This window comes from Sarcophilus harrisii, chromosome 2 (assembly GCF_902635505.1).
Source record: "Sarcophilus harrisii chromosome 2, mSarHar1.11, whole genome shotgun sequence".
Classification (NCBI taxonomy): Eukaryota; Metazoa; Chordata; class Mammalia; order Dasyuromorphia; family Dasyuridae; genus Sarcophilus; species Sarcophilus harrisii.
Window position 1 is genome coordinate 346,378,935 of NC_045427.1, and position 19,415 is coordinate 346,398,349.

At 34.4% G+C, this 19,415-nt stretch overlaps 1 protein-coding gene across 2 annotated transcripts in view; it reads right to left on the reverse strand.

The window, feature by feature from the left end:
• LOC100924962 (UPF0461 protein C5orf24 homolog) overlaps window positions 1-13,646 on the reverse strand; it is a 45,526-nt gene extending 31,880 nt beyond the window's left edge. Inside the window, exons 1-3 of one of the 2 annotated variants that reach the window (XM_012549694.3) lie at window positions 13,361-13,646; window positions 4,647-5,076; window positions 320-2,729 (exon numbers count right to left, since the gene is read on the reverse strand). In XM_012549694.3, coding sequence (XP_012405148.1) covers window positions 2,689-2,729; window positions 4,647-5,073 — 468 coding nt within the window. In that variant the 5' untranslated portion in view covers window positions 5,074-5,076; window positions 13,361-13,646 and the 3' untranslated portion in view covers window positions 320-2,688. Of the gene's footprint in view, window positions 1-319; window positions 2,730-4,646; window positions 5,077-13,360 lie in introns of those variants that run through there. The other variant, XM_023503603.2, reaches the window with a different exon arrangement.
• Window positions 13,647-19,415: the final 5,769 nt, after the last annotated feature.

A 19,415-nucleotide genomic window follows, 5' to 3' on the forward strand; every position in this document is an offset into this window, starting at 1 on the left:
CCCCATCATTTTACAGATGAGGAAACTGAGGCAGGGAGTGTGATTAAATGACTTGTCTAAAATCACACAGGAAATATAACCATCAGAGACTTCTGTATCTGAATAAAAATCCAAATCAAGGGCAATCATCAAAAGGGTTAACACTTTTATCTACACTCTTGTACCATACACACCCTTTTACTACTAATCTTTCTTTCAAAATACCCCTCTTATTAAAAGCCTAGGATAAAATATTTTAGCTCAACTGCAATAGTCCCTGCAAACTACTGAAATAATTTTGACATAAAATCCCATTTAATGGAATGAAAGTATAAATGTATTTGGTTTTAAAGTAATGACTTTATTAATAAATATACATCCATATGATGATGTAGATACAAATCATGAACACTACTCCATTCCTATACACATAATTGCACACGAGTAGCTCAAGTTCATGGACATAAAAACATACACAGTATCTATCAGACTTTTTACAGCAGAGGACAGTGTGCTGATATTAGTTAACTGGTAATTATTTCATCCATATCATCTGTGGGAAAACTAAATAATAAAAAATTAAAGAATCAAAATGGTCTGATTACAAAACAAAATTCCAATGATTTTAACTTTATCATTTAATTCTCAAAAATTAAATCAATATTTGTGATCATAGCCATATATATCTACTTTAAAAAAAAAGACTGATACATACTAACATTTATAAACATATAGTTAAGCAATATTTAAAAATATAGATACTATGATAATATAAGATAGAGGGAACAAAACCTGTCCAGAAATGAAAAATCTTTTGAATAAGTGTTCTGAATCATTCAATTTTGCTGAAAAAGCATGATAAAATTTTATTATACATGTATTAGTAATGAAGTTGCAGTTACTACTATAAGCACCTGAATTGTCCGTCTTTAAAGCTTTTTATTATGTAAAAGTAAAGTATGTTTTTAAAACATATTTTAAAGTTATTCTTACAATGGACATATGATTCATCAACTGGGTCCAGGGCTTGTTTTTGTTTTAAAGAAACTCAAAAGATCTTCAGATCCTGTTTTAGAATGATTATGCATATAATTGCTGCTATTCGTCCATACAAATACAAATCAATTTGGTTTGGATGGGTAAATTACTTTGATAAATAGTTACCTTTAAAAGTAAGGATAATGTAAAGAAAGGTCTTTTTTATGGTCAATCTAAAATTGGATTTTAAAAAGAAACCAATATATTAAATATCAGCCTTCTGTCAATATTCTATTAATTTTTTTCCTGCCAAAACATGATACCAGTATTTTTTAAATATCCAGTGCAAGACTTGAGATTTCATCTAATCCCAAAGATTAGTTAAGCAAAATTCATTTTGATGGCAAAATCAGGATAATTAACATACGTATTAGCCCCTTATTTAAGATACTAAATCATTCATTTATTCATAAATAAGGCATAAAAATATGTTGAAAAAGAAAAACATTAAAACAAAATTTTTTGTACTTTAGATCATATTCTGACCAACAGTGTTAATACAGAACAGTGAATCCTATTTTATGAAAAGCAGAGTTACAATAATATAAAATGAGCAATTCATGTTTCAAAAAACAATCATATTATGGGGGAAAAGGCCTTTTCTCACTGACCATTTCAAAGTATAGGCAGTTTTTAACATGCTATTTCAGTGTTTATCATGACAAAAGACAGTGTTACAAAAAAAAAAAAAAAAAAAAAAAAAAAAACAACAACAACAACAAACAACCCACAATATACTTGATAGAATATATAGAAGCAAAATTTAAGACTTCATTCTCTTAGACTTCTTTTTCTTCATCATGACACCAATAAATTGTTCAAGAGAAACTGGAATCAGATGCTCAGCAGTGCACAAATCCAATTCTCTAGGCAGCTTTTCATATGAACTGCAAAAGTAGGGTTCTAATTGGTATTATCCATAACTGTTGTCACTGCCCCCACTTTTTTTCCTGTTATCATTAATAAACACCATAATATATATATCTTCTTTAGCTGATTTCATTCTTTCAATATACTGGAATACAAAGTCCATTATACTAATATAACAATAATACATCTGTACTGCCTTCTGACACACAGCACAGCATCACTGAGTAGATGCATAAAAGGAAGAAACAAAAAAAGGATAAAAAGAAACTGACAGGAAAGAAGTGAATTTTACTTTAACATAAAAGCAACATGCAACCAAATCTTTGCCAGCAAAATGTATCATTCCCACAATTATGTCATTCAATTAAATCAATGTTTTCCAAACTAGTTCAAAAATTTAAAAACACTACATTATTAAGTGAAACAGCTAAATGACAATTACATTGTGAGTGTTAATGACAATAAAAGCATTTGTGTGTCAGAAGTTACACAATTAAAGCATTTGTGTGTCAGAAGTTACACTGTTCTGAGTAAATAAAGAGTTTTATATTTAAATTTGTTAAGAAATAGAACACAGGACCAGAATGAAAAGCCTTGACCTGAAGAAAGTCTGGTTTAGTAGCAATTAGCTGCCATTAGGTTACAAATCAATATGTAGCCATTCAAAATTGTTCTATATGGTCTGTGCAATGCTAAGATTGTTGAGGTTCAATGTCTTAGTTGCCAATGCACAAATAGTCCCCACATATAATTCAACACCTCTTACTGTAAAGCACAGCATAAAGTCCAGCTCATTATGTGTCAGGCATCACTGGAACACCTGAAGGCTTGCTGCTTTTTTCCTAATAAGAAAGGTATGAAATATGATATCCATTTCTTATGTCATCATAACTGCAATCAGATTCTGTATTAAATATGGCAAGCCCGGAAACAATCTAAGGTATTTCAAAAGCTTTGTGGAACTGCAAATCTATAACCATCAAAAAGTCTCACAGGCATTTAAAATTACATGTTCATTCTAAGTATAAACTAAATTTTTGTGGAAATTTTCTTTCAAACTCAAAGTTTGATATATTTAACTCATCCTAGAGCTATTCAGAATAAAGTAAATATATAGATATATAAGTCACAGATGTTATTTTCAAAACTGAAGAACAGAAATTAATTTTCCTCTCTTCTCCATATAAACAAATATATGTACACGTGCAGGTACACACACACACACACACACACACACACACACACACTTACATACAGATAGATAAAACTTTTCCATATGTAGTTTTGTTTTTAAAACAAATAACTAAAAATGAAACATTTCTTTTGGATGATGAAGTGGTCTCAATGGAGCCAGAAAAGATATTTCTAGTTTAAACAGCCAACATATTTTCCCACCTTTCATGCATAGATGCAATTCCTATATATTTCTTAACATTTGAGTTGGTACAGTACAATTAAAAAGTGCACTGTTTATTCTATTTTCTATTATGAATCATTAAAACGCATGTCCTTTGGTAGATATAACTTAATTATAGTATAAGTGCTACTGTTTTAGGATAAACTATTCTCAAAAAATCTAGAAAAAAATTATTCTGAAAATTTTTGAAACACTAATAGAAAACAAATTCAAAATATAAACATACTAATTCTTTAAAATCCATTAACAATTGCCATCTATGCACACAAAAGGCAAAATGCAGAGGCTGTAGTTATATGCAGACTTTTAAGAATACTTCTTTATACACAGCATTAAATATTCTATTCTTAGAATTAGTCGTATCATGTTAAAAACTTACTATTACGTTATTTAATAAAATAGCTTTGTTTTAATATTAATTATTTGTAGTGTTTGGTATACATGCTCATAGGCAATTTAACAACACACAGCAGATTCCAATAAGAGTTCTGCTGAATGACCTGCCATCACTAAAAGGCAAATATTAAAAAAACATTTTAGAACATCAGTTAAATTAGCTAATGCTACAGAGTTCTATAAATAAGAAATGCTTGAACTAAGCATTCTTTAAAAAAAAAAAAAAAATTTCCAAATTTCTGAATATCTACAAACATCTAAAGGCCTATGTAACTGCAAGAGTAGACAAATCTGTGTAATTCCAACTTTCATAAAAACAAATGTTACAAAACTCAAATTTGGTATCTTAAATGGTATTAAATCACTGAAGTTAAATCATTAAATTGTGTTAGCAATTAAAAATCACTCTAGTTGGGAGATTTTATTAAATTGCAGGTTTATTTTATGAGTTAATAAGCAAAAGTTTCCTGCTTATTTCAACTCCTTAGTGCATAACTATCCATTTAAAATAGTTCAACAGTAGGAGTGAAATATGAGACATAGGCATCACTCTCTAAGGGAAAAAAGAGAAATGATTCAGTTAAGAGTACGCTTAATCCTTTGAACAAACACTGAAACATACTCATACCCTTTCAACATCTACTTAGTCACATCTGTCAACATGTGGCAGTCTTCTCCCCCAAAACAAAAACCAACAAATTTGGGAATACCAAGTCATAAATCACATATATTATAACCAAACCAACATGAGACTTTGGTACCCTTTGAGTCCTCATTTAAAACCATGATCTCACTTTTCTGCCTCTTTACTCATTGGGCTGTTTGACCTTGCTGCTCGTTTCCCCAACTCCATGAATTCCTCTGCTATGTACCATTGGATAAGGAAAAGCAGCACTGCCACAACTATAACCTAGATTTGCAAGTCGTGATAGAGCTTTAATGCTACCTGGAGGTCTCCCTGGGCTGACTTTGTATCCTGCAGCTTTAGTTGTACCCAAAGGTCTGCCTGGACTTGTTTTAAATCCAGCTGCTTTGGTGGTTCCAAGGGGTCGTCCGGTGCTGGTTCTGTATCCTGCTGACTTGGTGGTCCCCGAGGGTCTGCCACGTTTACCAGATCGGTTGAGGTTTTTCTTTTTCTTGAGTTCATCTTTTGTCTCTATGTTTCTGCCACTTGTGGCCTGCAAGTGTGTTTCATTTAGTGGGTCTTGCCTCTGGCAAGCAATTGGTTTGTGGCTGACTGTGTGGCTGTATTTGCTTTGCTGAGAGGAATATAAGTCAAATTGATCAGCAGCTCTCATATTGTCTTCATTGAGGCAGGACGCCTTGCCAGGCCCACAAAAAGCAGTATTACCACTGGCAACAGGATGCATCATTTTCTACCCAAAATAAAAGGATATAAATAGGTATAAATATACATAAACATACATTTATGTGACAGTATTCAATAACAAAACAGTTTCTGTTATAACTATTATTTAGGCCATCAGAGAGAATCCAGAACACTTTAGTACACATATATACATACACACACACACACACACAAAACCAAAGGAAGTAATAACAACATGATGAGTTAGGTAATACTCCACCTAAGATAATATTACAGTATATGATTTCTCATGACAATACATCTACTTAATTAAAACAAAAAAGATGGGTAAGAAAAATACCTAATAATCTTGTAGATTGGTCCTTTGCTTTTTAATTATTAAGAAGACAGAAGGATTATGAAAATTCTGTTAAGTTAAAAGCAGAATCATGCTGACATTTCTAGATTATCTCCTTTTTCTCTTTTATTATAATTTTCACAAGTGCTTTTCTTATTTATTCCTAACAGACCACAGTTCCTGCATAATAGAAGCTTCTTCATCGTTATGATTTATTATTTATACAGAGCCATAAATGTGCATGGCACCATACAATGGATGGAATGTGCCAAACAGAGGACACATTTCCTTGACCCAAGAAACTTGGTCTCATCTAAAAGTAAACATCTATCCAATTAAGATGCAATTTTAAAAAATAATAAGGCTTTCACTTATTACAATACAAACAGCTGAGATGTGCAATATACATGGCTGATGTATTAACAATGTGCCTTCTTTAAGGGTATGGCTGAATTCCTGATGCTGAACTTGACAAAATGGTTGAATGCACAAGAGTACTTACTCACATCCATAAATATTACAATATCTTTCCTCATAAAGGCATTCAGACTTATTAACAAATACAGGTCTGTATTTTGTCTTAAGGGTACAATTATCATTCTTCCTCAACCCACTCCCAATGTTTATCTTCTGAAAAACTGAAGTGTTTTAAAAAAAAAAAAAAAGCAGAGCTCCAACTGAGCTTACCAACTGGTAAGAACTTTAGATAAACAGGAAATGAGGATTTAGGAACTAAAGCAACTTGTTGCATTGAGTTTTCATTAGGTCTAAATCAAAAAGTCAAAACATAAGCAACGATGGACCCTCAAGATCTTATACTGTTATCTATTTGATATTCCATAAGTGTCCACGTGATTGTTACTGTTACAATATAGCAATAATAATAATGAATAAACATATGACAAAACCAAAATCAACGGTGAATAGAATGCAAAAGGCAAAAAGGAACTGAAATTTGTCAAAACAGTTATCAAGAATCATTTAATTATTTAACAAAACAAGATTATTAAATGAAATCATTGATTTTTAAAATACTAAAACATTTATTAAAACCTGAAAAGATAGAGGCAGCTAGGTGGTGCAGTGGATAGGGCACCAGCCCTGAATTCAGGAAGACCCGAGTTCAAATCTAGTCTCAGACACTTAACACAACACTTCCTACCTAGCTGTGTGACCCTGGGCAAGTCACTTATCTCTAATTGCTTCAGCCAAAAAAAAAAAAAAATCCTGAAAGGATGAATCTTTCAGACAAAACTGCACCTGTCCATATAATCTTAATTACAAGGAAAAATGTTTGTTGGTAAGAAGTACTTGTTTATATCTACTTTCTAAAAAAGAAGGAATAAAAATGCTATAAATTTGAGAATTTTCAATAGAACTATAACAATTTAAAAATAAATAATACTGCTAATTCCCAAAGGGAACAAAGAGATAGATTGTCAATATCCCATTTCAAATTTCTGCCAAGATGAGTTACAAAAATAATACAGACCAAAAATCTCAATTTAAAACAGCTATTCCTGTTTAAAAAAAAAAAAATTCTGTTGTCCCTCCCATTCCCTAACACAGAACAAAAAAAAAAAAAAAAAAGGAAAATTAGTATCAACCATTAATAGTTCTTCCACCTCTTGTTTCCATTACCAACAATGCATTAAAAATTAACCTCTGCAGACCTCCATCTCCATCACCTAATTTTCTCTTAATTCAAAATGAAGGCCTCCAATAAGCTGAATGGACTCCCAGGAGAGAGCTTACAGCAGATACAAAGTACCAATAGCATGTAAAGGGCAAACAAATATGGGTTGAGAACTGTTATTTTTGGAAGGGACATCCATATCAATAGAGTTCCATATTTAAGAAAAACATAATTCCATGGATTGAAAAATTCTTATATTAGGAAATGCCATTACATACTTATGTATCAAAAAATTATATAGGAAAGGTGAGTTGCTCATGTGGTGAGAAAAAGACTGCAAATGAAAGGCCTGGAGGGACTTACACGAACTGATGCTGAGTGAAATGAGCAGGACCAGGAGATCATTATATACTTCAACAACAATACTATATGATGACCAGTTCTGATGGACCTGGCCATCCTCAGCAACGAGATCAACCAAATCATTTCCAATGGAGCAGTAATGAACTGAACCAGAAAAAGAACTCTGGGAGATGACTAAAAACCATTATATTGAATTCCCAATCCCTATATTTATGCCCACATGCATTTTTGATTTCCTTCACAAGCTAATTGTACAATATTTCAGAGTCTGATTCTTTTTGTACAGCAAAATAACGTTTTTGGTCATGTATACTTATTGTGTATCTAATTTATATTTTAATGTACTTAACATCTACTGGTCATCCTGCCATCTGGGGGAGGGGGTGGGGGGTAAGAGGTGAAAAAATGGAACAAGAGGTTTGGCAATTGTTAATGCTGTAAAGTTACCCATGCATATATCCTGTAAATAAAAGGCTATTAAATTTTAAAAAAAAAAAAAAAGAAAGAAAAAGAAAAAGACTGCAAATGATTAGCCCTAGAATGTAGAATAACTAAGTCAGGCCTCCCTCCTTGTTGACTGGCTTCTTTATGGAAGAACAAGGAAAAGAATCACACGTCATCACAAGACAACACTCTGGATGGAACACAGTTGTTGAAATCATAGATCTACTGAAGGTATCTATGACACTGTATTTATGGTCTATTACAGAACTCAGAAAATAGTCCCAATTTACTTTTATATTCAAAGTCATAACCTAGATTTCTGCATCCTTCTAGAAGCCAAAAAATAACAATTAGCTCATTAAAATAAAAGAGTTATGCTCAATTCTGATGAATATATAAATTTACTCTCATTTTTTGGTGAAGTGAGTCAGTATCTGTGATCTCATCATCAATGTAAAAAAAAATTCTGCTGTAGAACCTTCCTCCACCAAAGCAGATTAAAATTACAAGATTAAGAAACTTGCCCAATCACACGTCTAATATCTGAGACATTACTTGACCCAGGGTTTTCCTGAGTTTTCCCAAGGTTTTTTTAAGGCCTACCCTGTATCCAGAAATAAACATTATTTGTTTATATTAAATTATATAAGAAAGAAAAATATGTACTCTACCTGGAATAAAATTTAATAGTGGGGAAAAACTATTTTTCTAAGTTATAAGGGTATTTACCTGGAATGACCTTTTGAGATCGTCAGCTCATTTTACAGATAAAAAAACTGAGGTTCACAAAATAACTTTTTACCTAACTGTGTATGACCCAGCTAATTAATTCAGTATTTTGGATAAACAATAAATATTGACTCACTGATAAAATGGTTCTGGAACTACGGAATTTGTTCTGACAATTACTATTTAATAAGTATTAGGTATGTACTTCAACCTCAAGCCTTCAACTTCATTCTGCAGCTCTTCTTTCTGAAGCTTCCTCCTGACGTGGAATTCATACATTATAAGTTTTCTTCACCCCAGAGCTTTTCCCCTGACACTTTTATTTAAGACAAGTCATCCATGTCTTTATGACCAACTAAGACTTATTCCACTATACCCCTAAGTCAAGCACCCATCAGGGTTATTAAACTATAAGCTCTGGAGCTAAACAAATTGTGCTATATGAATTATTGTGCTATAAGAAATGATGTAAGTGATGAATACAGAGTAACATGGAAAAACTGATACAAAATGAAATAATTAAGCAAAATGAAAAGAATATACACAATAATAATCACAACATAAAAGGAAAGAATAACGACACCAAAAAAAAATCAAAAGTGAATATAACAAAATCTAAAAAATCAAGTGCTACTCAAATGAAGAGGTATAAGACACCCTCAGTCTACTCCTTCATGGTGCTAGAAGGTCCACAGTTGTTAAACACTGCACATTTTCAGACTTTTCCCAATGTTTCCATGAATTGTGCTGATTTTTTTCCCCTACAACAAAATATTTGTCAAATGGGAGGGCCCTCAGGGAAAGAGGAAGGAAAAAGATACTTGGGATACCATGGTGATTTTAAGAAACAAAAAATATCAAGAATGTTAACTCTGGGAGGAGGCCCTGAACTTTCTATTTATATTCTCAGAGGTTAGCATTAGTACCTAGCATATAGTTATGTGCTTCATAAATGCTTACTAATTTACTTCAACTTCTCTTAGGTGAGAAACAATCATCAGATTCTTTTCTGCACAGCTAGCATATATCAAATGTTCATTTATTAATCTCCTATGTGCTGCCACTGTGACGCTTTATAATTATTATCTCATTTGATCCTCACAATAACCCTGGGAGGGAGGTGCTACTATTTTATCCCCATTTTACAGTTATATAAATAAAAACTATGAGAAAGGTTAAGTGACTTATCCATGATCACAAAGCTTAATGAGTATTTAGGAAGAAATTTGAACTCAGGCCTTCCTAACTCCAGGCCCAGGGTCACCTAGCTGCCTCTAGGTGTTTGGGCCTATGATTTCATCTCTCTACAGAAGAGTCTCTACCAGAAATAGTGAAAATAAGAGTGTGGAAATGATGATCAAGAACTCTATTAGTATTAGGATGTTGCCTGAGGCATGATTCCTGTTGTTTGTCCTTCATTCTCCAAGAGGACCTGACCTCAGGGAGATGATGCCAAAACATTCAAGTGAATTGGATTTAAATGTGGGAGAGTTGTGCAAGATCACTTGCTTCATTTTTTCCTCCAGAGACATTTGGGTCCAATGGCTACATATAGATCTGGATGACTGGACATGGTCTTGGATACAATGAGAGACCTTGGCCTTTTTAAGCTAAGATTGAGAACATATCCATTTGGTGATTAAGGCTAGGTAGCAATTAAAGCAAAGAATGTCCTCATTCAAGTAGCGCCTCTTCCCCCCCACCAAAAAAAAAAGATAATATAAAATAAATAAATCTGGGCAGGGAAGACTCTCAAGAGTTCTGGGTCAAAACTAAAGTAATTGCTATTTGCATTCACTAAGTGTTGATCTGAATCCAAACAAAAACCACCTGGGGCTTGGTCAGGAATCTATTATTGGCCAATGAAACAAAGTGGTTTTGGATTTAAATCCAGGTCCTTAAGAAAAATCTAGCCAGGAGACCCCAAGATATCTGGGGAAGGTTCAGTCATCCAAAAGAAAAAAAAAGTTTTACCCTTTGACCCAGCAGTGTTTCTACTGGGCTTATATCCCAAAGAGATCCTAAAGAAGAAAGGCACGCACATGAGCAAAAATGTTTGTGGCAGCCCTTTCTGTCATGGCTATAGAAACTGGAAATTGAGTGGATGCCCATCAATTAGAGAATGGCTGAATAAATTATGGTATATGAATATTATGAAATATTATTGTTCTGTAAGAAACGACCAGCAGAATGATCTCAGAGAGGCCTAGAGAGACTTGCATAAACTGATGCTAAGTGAAATGAGCAGAACCAGAAGATCGTTATACATGGCAACAAGATGATCAATTCTGATGGCCATGGCTCTCTTCAACAATGACCAGTTCCAATTGTTTAGTGATGAAGAAAGCCATCTACACCCAGAGAGAGAACTGTGGGGACTGAGTTTGATTCACAACATAGCATTTTTACTCTTTTTGCTGTTCTTTGCTTGCATTTTATTTTGTTTCAAATCTTTTTTTCTGGTTTGATTTGATTTTTCTTGTGCGGCAAGATAATTGTATAAATATAAATATATATGCATATATTGGATTTAACATATATCTCTACCATGTTTAATATATATTGGACTACTTGCCATGTAGGGAAGAGGGTGAGAGAAGGGGGGAAAACACAAGATTTTGCAAGGGCTAATGTTGAATAACTGTCCATGCATGTGTTTTGAAAAATAAAAAGCTTTAATAAAGGGGAAAAAAATCAAATTAAAAAAAAAGAAAAAAAAGTTTTAAGAGAATACCCAGGTAAAGGTAGGATATGGAAGGGAAGGAGAAACAGATGAAGTAAGAACCTGGAACTGATTCAGAGTAGGGCAGCTCTCCTCAGAGGTTGTAGTTTGTCCTTCAAGACATGAAATAGTCAAATGACTTAAGGTCACATACCCAAGTTTGTGTCAGAGGAGAAGCTTGTAATTCATTATGATGGGGAAGCAATATGGCTTTCAGTGGAGAGAGGTCCTGCCCTGGAATCAGGACAACCTGAATTCAAATCTGATCTCAGTCATCTAATACTTCCTAACTGTGTAACCTTGGACAAGTCATTTAATCCTTTCTCTTTCCCCCTCTTCCTCCTCCACCCTTGCCCCCAAAAAAGGAAAGAAACCTACTTGGAAACTCATCTATTAAGTCATTATACCTCTCAGTTGTTTGGATACAAAAATTTATTACATACATGACTTAAATTTGAAGACTATCATCACTATTAGTGCCACAGTCAATACTAGTGCCTATTTCTCTGTGTAGAGTTCCACTGGTTCCTTGGGGATTGTTCCCAATGTCTAGATATTGGGTTAAGCTCTGGGATAACAAAAATAAGCAGATCCTAAAGAAACATATTCTAGTATGAGAGCATACCAAAAATAAAAAGGTGCAGAAAAGGGGAGAAAGAGGGAAAGGTAGATACCAGCTCTGGGGCAATACAATCTAGTATAGATTTCCTTAAAAGTATAAAATAATTTTGATTTTGGAAGATTGTAGTTTGATGGCCATAATGCTGGAAATTAAAGCCAAGGTCAATGCAAACTAAGAATGGGGGGGGAGGGGGAGAGGGGAGAGAGGTGACTTAAGAGCAAAGAAGTTATGAAATGAACAATGCCGGCTGCTTTGAGAGAAAGGAGAGATTTTTTTAAATGGTGCAATGAAGATGGCAGGATTCAACTAAAATATTCTTCCATATAGGTTAACTCTAAATACATCAGTCTTTGAAATACACGCAAAGATGGTGTTTCCTAAATTCTCATTTTGAAATATCCTCTATAAAACAAATGCTTTCTCATTTTCCAGAACAATACTGCAGATTAAATGTCTTCATTATTGACAATATAATTCCAAAGTCTTTATGAACTTCAAAGAATACTCATGAAATCTTCTATAACTATTAGAGAAATGAATTTTCACTTCATTTGAGAGACCCCAGAAAGGATCTCAACAACTTTTAAAACAGACTTTTTCATCCCCAAACTAACCACCATCACAGACCACTTAAAATGTCTTTTAGGTCTGTCCCATCTCTGCCAAAGGCTCCAGCCCAATACTAAACAAAAGCCACTTCTGAAGCCTAGAGTAAACCACTAGAAAGTTATGAGAGTAGGGCAGAAAATAAATTACGGCCTTCTTTGTTTTCTGGAAATTTGCTTTTTTGTGTTCGTAAGCTAGAGGAAGGGATCTCTCTTATCTGACATGAAACTTTAAAAAATTAGCTCTCAGGCCTAGGAGCCTCCAGCAATAGCATAGATTAACATAAAGAAACTAGGGCAAGAAAGTCGTCAAAATCGAATGGAAATACACTTTTAAAAAAAGACAATGTTCCACTGCAAGTATGCAGTTCTGGAAGCCTACTTATTAAGTGTATTTATCGACTTCTTTAAACAGCTTGCAAACTGTAATCAAGACCCTACCCGGAAGGCCAATACTTTAAAAGCTGTTAGGGTTTTTCAGAATCTTCTGATTTTTCAAAGAAAGGTGGGAAAATTATGGATTTGAGCTTAAAGGGAAAAGAAAAGCAAATAAATAAATGTGCCAGCCAACTCTTACCCAATCTCACGGATTTCCCCAAGCTGCAAAGGCTGTTGGAGGCTCCGAGGAGGCGCGGAGCCCCTCACCCCAGGGCCCCGGGTGAGGCTGCAGCACCTCCCGGGTCCTCCTTGGCGGCTTAATCTCCATCTTGCAACCAGGGCTCTCCGTCCCCAGACTGAGATGCGCGCTGGGCGCCCCACCGCCCCGCCAGACAGAGGACACGGCGCTCCCATCTGCTCCCCCCCCCCCATCACTTCTTTCCCGCGAGGAAATCCGCACCCGACTTTGACAGGCCCCACGTCTACAAACCTACCACGGCAACTTGTCTCCCAGCCCCTCAGACCTTCCAGGTGGCTCCCATGCGGCTGGCGGGGTAGGAGAGAGGGAGAAAGACCCCTTTCCACACGGCCTCCGGCACTCTCCGCTTTCTCCCCAGGCGAAGGAAATCACCCCGCAGGAGGCGGCCGAGCCTAGACAAGCAACCCAGCCTCGAGTCCTCAGGAGCGAACGAGAAGTAAGCGCTAAGGCAGCGAGCGGGAGACAAGTCAGCGAGCGAGCAGACCCAAGTACCGTCTGGCAGCGGCGTACGCATACTCCACGACGTCGCACCCGCGCACGCACTGCACGTGCACGGGACGCAGCCTCCCGCTTTCTCCGCCCACCGCTTTCTCCGGTGTGCCCCCCAATCCTGGTGGCTTACTTCCATCTGCGCACGCGCGTGAAGCTGGCGCGAATAACAGTCGGCCGAGAGGGGGATGGGCATAGTCGAGAGGTAGAAGCAGAGGCGGAGCTTGTTGTTTCTAGTCTTCCTGTTAAGGGTCGAAGTGAAACTGGGAGTGGTTTTAATGATGGGCTCTGGAAGGGAGAATTCTTTATGGAAAGTGTATTTCAATGCACGTGCACAGTCAATAAGAAAGGCTTTGACTAGTTCATTTATACGGATTACCCTGAACCTGGAGAACATGTACAAAATATCACCAGTATTGTAAAAGGATGAATTGTGAAAGACTTAAGGTACTTTTATCAATACAAATATCCAATTTCAAAGTACTCAGTATGAAAAATGCTGTTCATCTCCAGAGAGAGCTGATAAAACCCTTGCATGCAGAATTAAAGTATATTTTTTTTCATTTCCTTTCTTGCAACATGGCTAGTATGGAAATAATGTTTCACATTTTCTAATTCTAATGATCAAATGAAATCAGGTAAATTAATTTGAAATTTTTATAGTGTTATAAGAATGTCATGTTATTAGTAACTAAGGCAACAAAGACCTCTTTTAGGGGTATAAAATTTGTGTGTTCTTGGGCATCTCTCTGGATATCATTTGATGAAGAAGTTGACTAGATGACCACCAAATGCCCCCTTCCTGCTCTAAATCCTGCATGAAAAAAGAATTTTTGTATACAATAAAAATATGTATCAAAAATAATAGTTAAATATTTAACATGTATTGGTCAATCTGACATCTGGGGGAAGGGGCGGGGGAGGGGTGGAAGGAGGGGAAAAGTTGGAACAAAAGGTTTTGCAATCGTCAATACTGAAAATATACCCATGCATATATCTTGTAAATAAAAAGCTATAATATAATAATTTTTAAAAATAGTTAATATGTGTTTCTAGGCTATTCTATAATTTAGTCAAGCCAGATTTCCCAGTCCACAGAAAGGGGCAAGGATGATTTGTAGGAGTCTCAGAAAACAAGTAGAGGCTTGATTACAGTTTTAGTTAGCTTTTTATTTTCTGGAACAATAAAGGATGAAATCATGGTATATGAAATGCTACATATACACAAGTATAATTTTCTATTTTAAAATATTTTTATTGATTCTTTTTGTGACTATATTATTTTTAAAAATATTTTTATTTAAAATTTTGAGTTGCAAATTCTATCCCTCTCTCTATTTTCCCCCTCCCTAAGGAAGTAAGCAATCAGATATATGTTATATATGTGTAATTATGTAAAATATTTCCATATTAGTCATTTTGTAGACGAAATCTTGAATAAAAAAATTAAGTAAAAAATAGCATGCTTCAATCAGTTAAATCAATATCTGTTCTTTTTCTAGAGGTTGATAATTATTAGCCCTTTTGAATTGTCTTGATTCATTGTATTGCTGAGAATAGCTAAATTACAGTTCTTCACTGAATAATATTGTTGTTACTGTACACAATGTTCTCCTGGTTCTGTTCAACAAGTATAATTAATTAAAAGGACAATGACTAGCAGCATAGCTTGTGTTGTCCATTCCAAATTATATCATATTCTGGAATCTCATAACACGTAAAATGTAATACTCCTTGTAAATACTAGAACTTAATACAATGGCAATAGTTCACAGATATAGAATAAAATCAGACTGATATAAATATCTATAGTCACATTCTACAACAGAGAATCCCAGACAAGACCTAATTAGTTTCATTAAAAAGTTGAATTAGAATTATGGAAAAACATAAGATGGGGTTTGGGAATTGGAACAGGAAAGGAATTTAGAGATCTAGTCTACAAGACTCTATAAGGATAAATGAGAATTGAAGTTTTGCTCTAAGTACATACTGAATTTTGTAGAATGGGAATAAATGCTAAAAGGCAAACATTTAGAAGATTTTTTTTTCTGTTCCTCACAAGCAGCACATCTCCCACCTTTGTACAGGCTGCCATCCCATTTGTGGAATGTATGCCCTCCTCACCAATGCCTTATAGAACATTTTCCTATTTCCAGCTTCTACATGAAGCTTTTCCTTATTTTCCCAATTGCTAATATGCTCCCTAATTTGCATTTAATACCTTGTATGTATTTAATTTCATTCTGCATATGTTTATAAGTGTACTTGTCTCTTCCAATAGAATGTGAGATCCTTAAAAATAGGAATTATTTCATTCTTTGTAGTACCTCTCAAAGTGGCTGAGTTCAAATACCATCTCTGATGCTTTGTGTGTGACTTTGTACTTAATCTCCTTAAGTCACATTTTACTCAGCTGTAAAAATGATATTGGACTAGACAGACAGAAGTGATAAGTATATGGATCATTAGTTATTGATGTTTCTACTTTTAGTTATTGATATCATTTTCTTTGGCAGTAATTATTACATCTGTGATTTTCCCCCCTAAGCACCCTCTCCTTTTTTCACTCAGGTATCTTAATAATGCTTCAAAGCTATTCTTGTTGTTCATCCTTTGTTTTCAAAGACTAAATGGCATCATGATATGACAGGTGATGTCTTGATTTGTGAGTGAAATGTGTTTTTTAAGCGAGGCAGAGTTGTATGAAGACATCAGACTCACTATTTCTTCTAAAGTCATTAGAGCCCAGTAACAAAATTCAAGGCACATGGCCATGGCCCAGGATGCAGTGGATGACATTGACATCTTTCATGCTTGAAGAAAATAACTCCTTATATAATAGAATCCATGAAATGGGGGGAAAAAATTTACTAAACAAAACAACTCCTTTAAAAATACAATTGGCCAAATTCAAAAAGAGGTAATAAAGCTAACTGAAGAAAATAATTCACTAAAAATTATTATTAGATAAATGGAAGTGAATGACTCAATGAGAAATCAAAAATCACTCAAACAAAAATTTTTTAAATTGAAAAATAGACAAAAATGTAAAATGACTTATGACTTAAACAATCAACCTGGAAAATAGATCCAGGAGAGAGAATCTAAGCATTATTGGGTTAGAAGAAAGCCATGATGAAAAAAAGGAGCCTAAACATCATCTTTCAAGAAATCATCAAGGAAAACTGCCCTGATTTCCTGGAACCAGAAAATAAAATAATCATTGAAAGAATCCACTGATCATCTTCTGGAAAAGACCCCAAAAAGAAAACTCCAAAGAATATTGTAGCTGAATTCCAGAATTATCAGATGAAGGAGAAAATACTGCAAGCAGCCAGAAAGAAACAATTCAAATACAGAGGAACCACAATCAGGATTACCCAAGACCTAGCAGCTTCCATATTAAAGAATAAAATATTATATTTTGGAAGGCAAAAGGAGCTTGGACTACAACCAAGAATCATCTCCTCAGCAAAATTAAGCATTATCTTTCAGGGGAAAAGATGGACATTCACTAAAATAGATTTTCACGATTTTCAATCATTTCTGATGAAAAGACTAGACCTAAGCAGAAAATCTGATCTCCAATTACAAGACTTAAGAGAAGCATAATAAAGCTGATTTCAGAAAGGCCTGGAGAGACTTACACGAGCTATTGCTAAGTGAAGTGATCAAACTGAGAAACACAACAACAAGATTATGTGATGATTAACTATGATGGTCTTAGCTCTTTTCAACAATGATGTCATTAAAGATAATTTCACTAAACTTCTGATGGAAAGAGCCATCCACATCCAGAGAGAGAACAATGAAGAACTGAATATGAATCAAAGCATAATATTTTGTTGCTGTTTTTGCTAGCTCGGTTGGTTTTTTTTTCACCTTTTGGTCGAATTTTTTCTTGTGCAGCATGACAAATATGGAAATATGTTTAGAAGAATTATATATGTTTAATCAATAATTGACTGCTTGTTGTTTATGGGAAGGAGTGGGAGGGAAGGAGAGAGGGAAAAAAATTTGAAACAAGTTTTTGCAGGGGTGAATGTTGAAAACTATCGTTGCATATATTTGAAAAAAAAAAGCTGAAAAAAAACAACAAAAAAAGAAAAATAATTTAAACTGCTGGGAAAACTGGAAATAAGTTTGGCATTACTTAAGAATAGATCTATGATCTTCATATGAAATATCATGCCATAAAAAGTCAGGAGACAAAAAGATTATGTCTCCCTCATAACCACAGAGAGGAAATATATTCTTTACCAAATAAAGGATAGAGGCAATTATAAAAGATAAAATAGCCATTTTTGATTACGTGAAAATTAAAATATGCTATACAAATAAAATTTATATATAGAATAATAAGGCAAGTAGGACAGAAAAATATATTTGTATCAAATTTCTCAGACAAGGGTTTAATATTCAATTACCAACATCTTACACATCAAGATAAAGTCAAAATAGTTATAAATTAGGAGAGCAAGGAATAGTTTTACCTGTCAGATCTATGGAGAAGGGAAGAATTTATGACCAAACAGGAGACAGAACATTATAAAATGCAAAATGGATAATTTTGATTACATTAAATTAAAAAGATTTTGTACTAATAAAGCCAATGCAATCAAGATAAAGGAAAACAGAAACTTGGGAGACAATTTTTGCAGGGGTTCTGATAAAGACCTTATTTCTTAAATATATAGAGAACTAATTCAAATCTGTAATTCCCCAATTGACAAAAGATCAAAGGATATGAATAATTTTCAAATGAAGAAATTAAAGACACTTATAATCATATGAAAAACACTCTATGAGAAATGCAAGTTAAAACAATTCTGAGGTATCCCTTTATACCTCTCAGATTGGATGATCAGATGACAGGATGACAGCAAAAGATAATGATAAATGTGGGAGAGGATGTGGTGAAACAGACATTAATGCATTGTTGATGGAATTGTAAACTCATGCAGCCATTCTGGAGCACAATTTGGAACTATGCCCAAAAGGCTATCAAACTGTATATCCTTTGATCCAACAATGTCACTAGTGCATCTGTATCCCAAAGAGATTATAAAACAGAGAAAAGGACCCACATATGCAAAAATGTTGATAGTAGTCCTTTTTGTATTGGCAAGGAATTAGAAATTGAGTGGATGGATGCTCATCAATTGGGAAATGGATGAATAAATTGTGGTATATGATTGATAGAGTAACATACTGTTGTTCCCTAAGAAATGATGAACAGGCTGATTTCTGAAACATCTGGAAAGACTTAAATGAACTCATACTGAGTGAAGTGAACAGAACTAGAAAACACTACACAGTAATATCAAGATTATATATAATGATCAACTACACTAGATTTAACTCTTCTCAGAAATTAAGTAATCCAAGACAATTTCAATAGACTTGGGATAGAAAATGCCATTTGTATCTAGAGAGAGAATTACAGAGACTGAATGTAAATCAAAATATACTATTTTCATGCCCACCAATTGGGCAGGGTATGTGATTGTGATAGAATAGTATTGTTCTGTGGGAAATGATGAGCAGAATGCTCTCAGAAAAAAACCTGGAAAGTCCCCCAGGAACACAAACAAAGTGAAATGTACTATATACAAAGTAATATCAATGTTCTGGGATGACCAGCTATAAATGACTTTGCTATTCTCAGCAATAAAATGATTCATGACTACTATAAAGGACTTATGATGAAAAATGCTTTCCATACCCAGAGAAGGAATGATTATATCTGAATACAGATTGAAGCATTCTCTCTCTCTCCCTCCCTCCCTCCCTGTTCC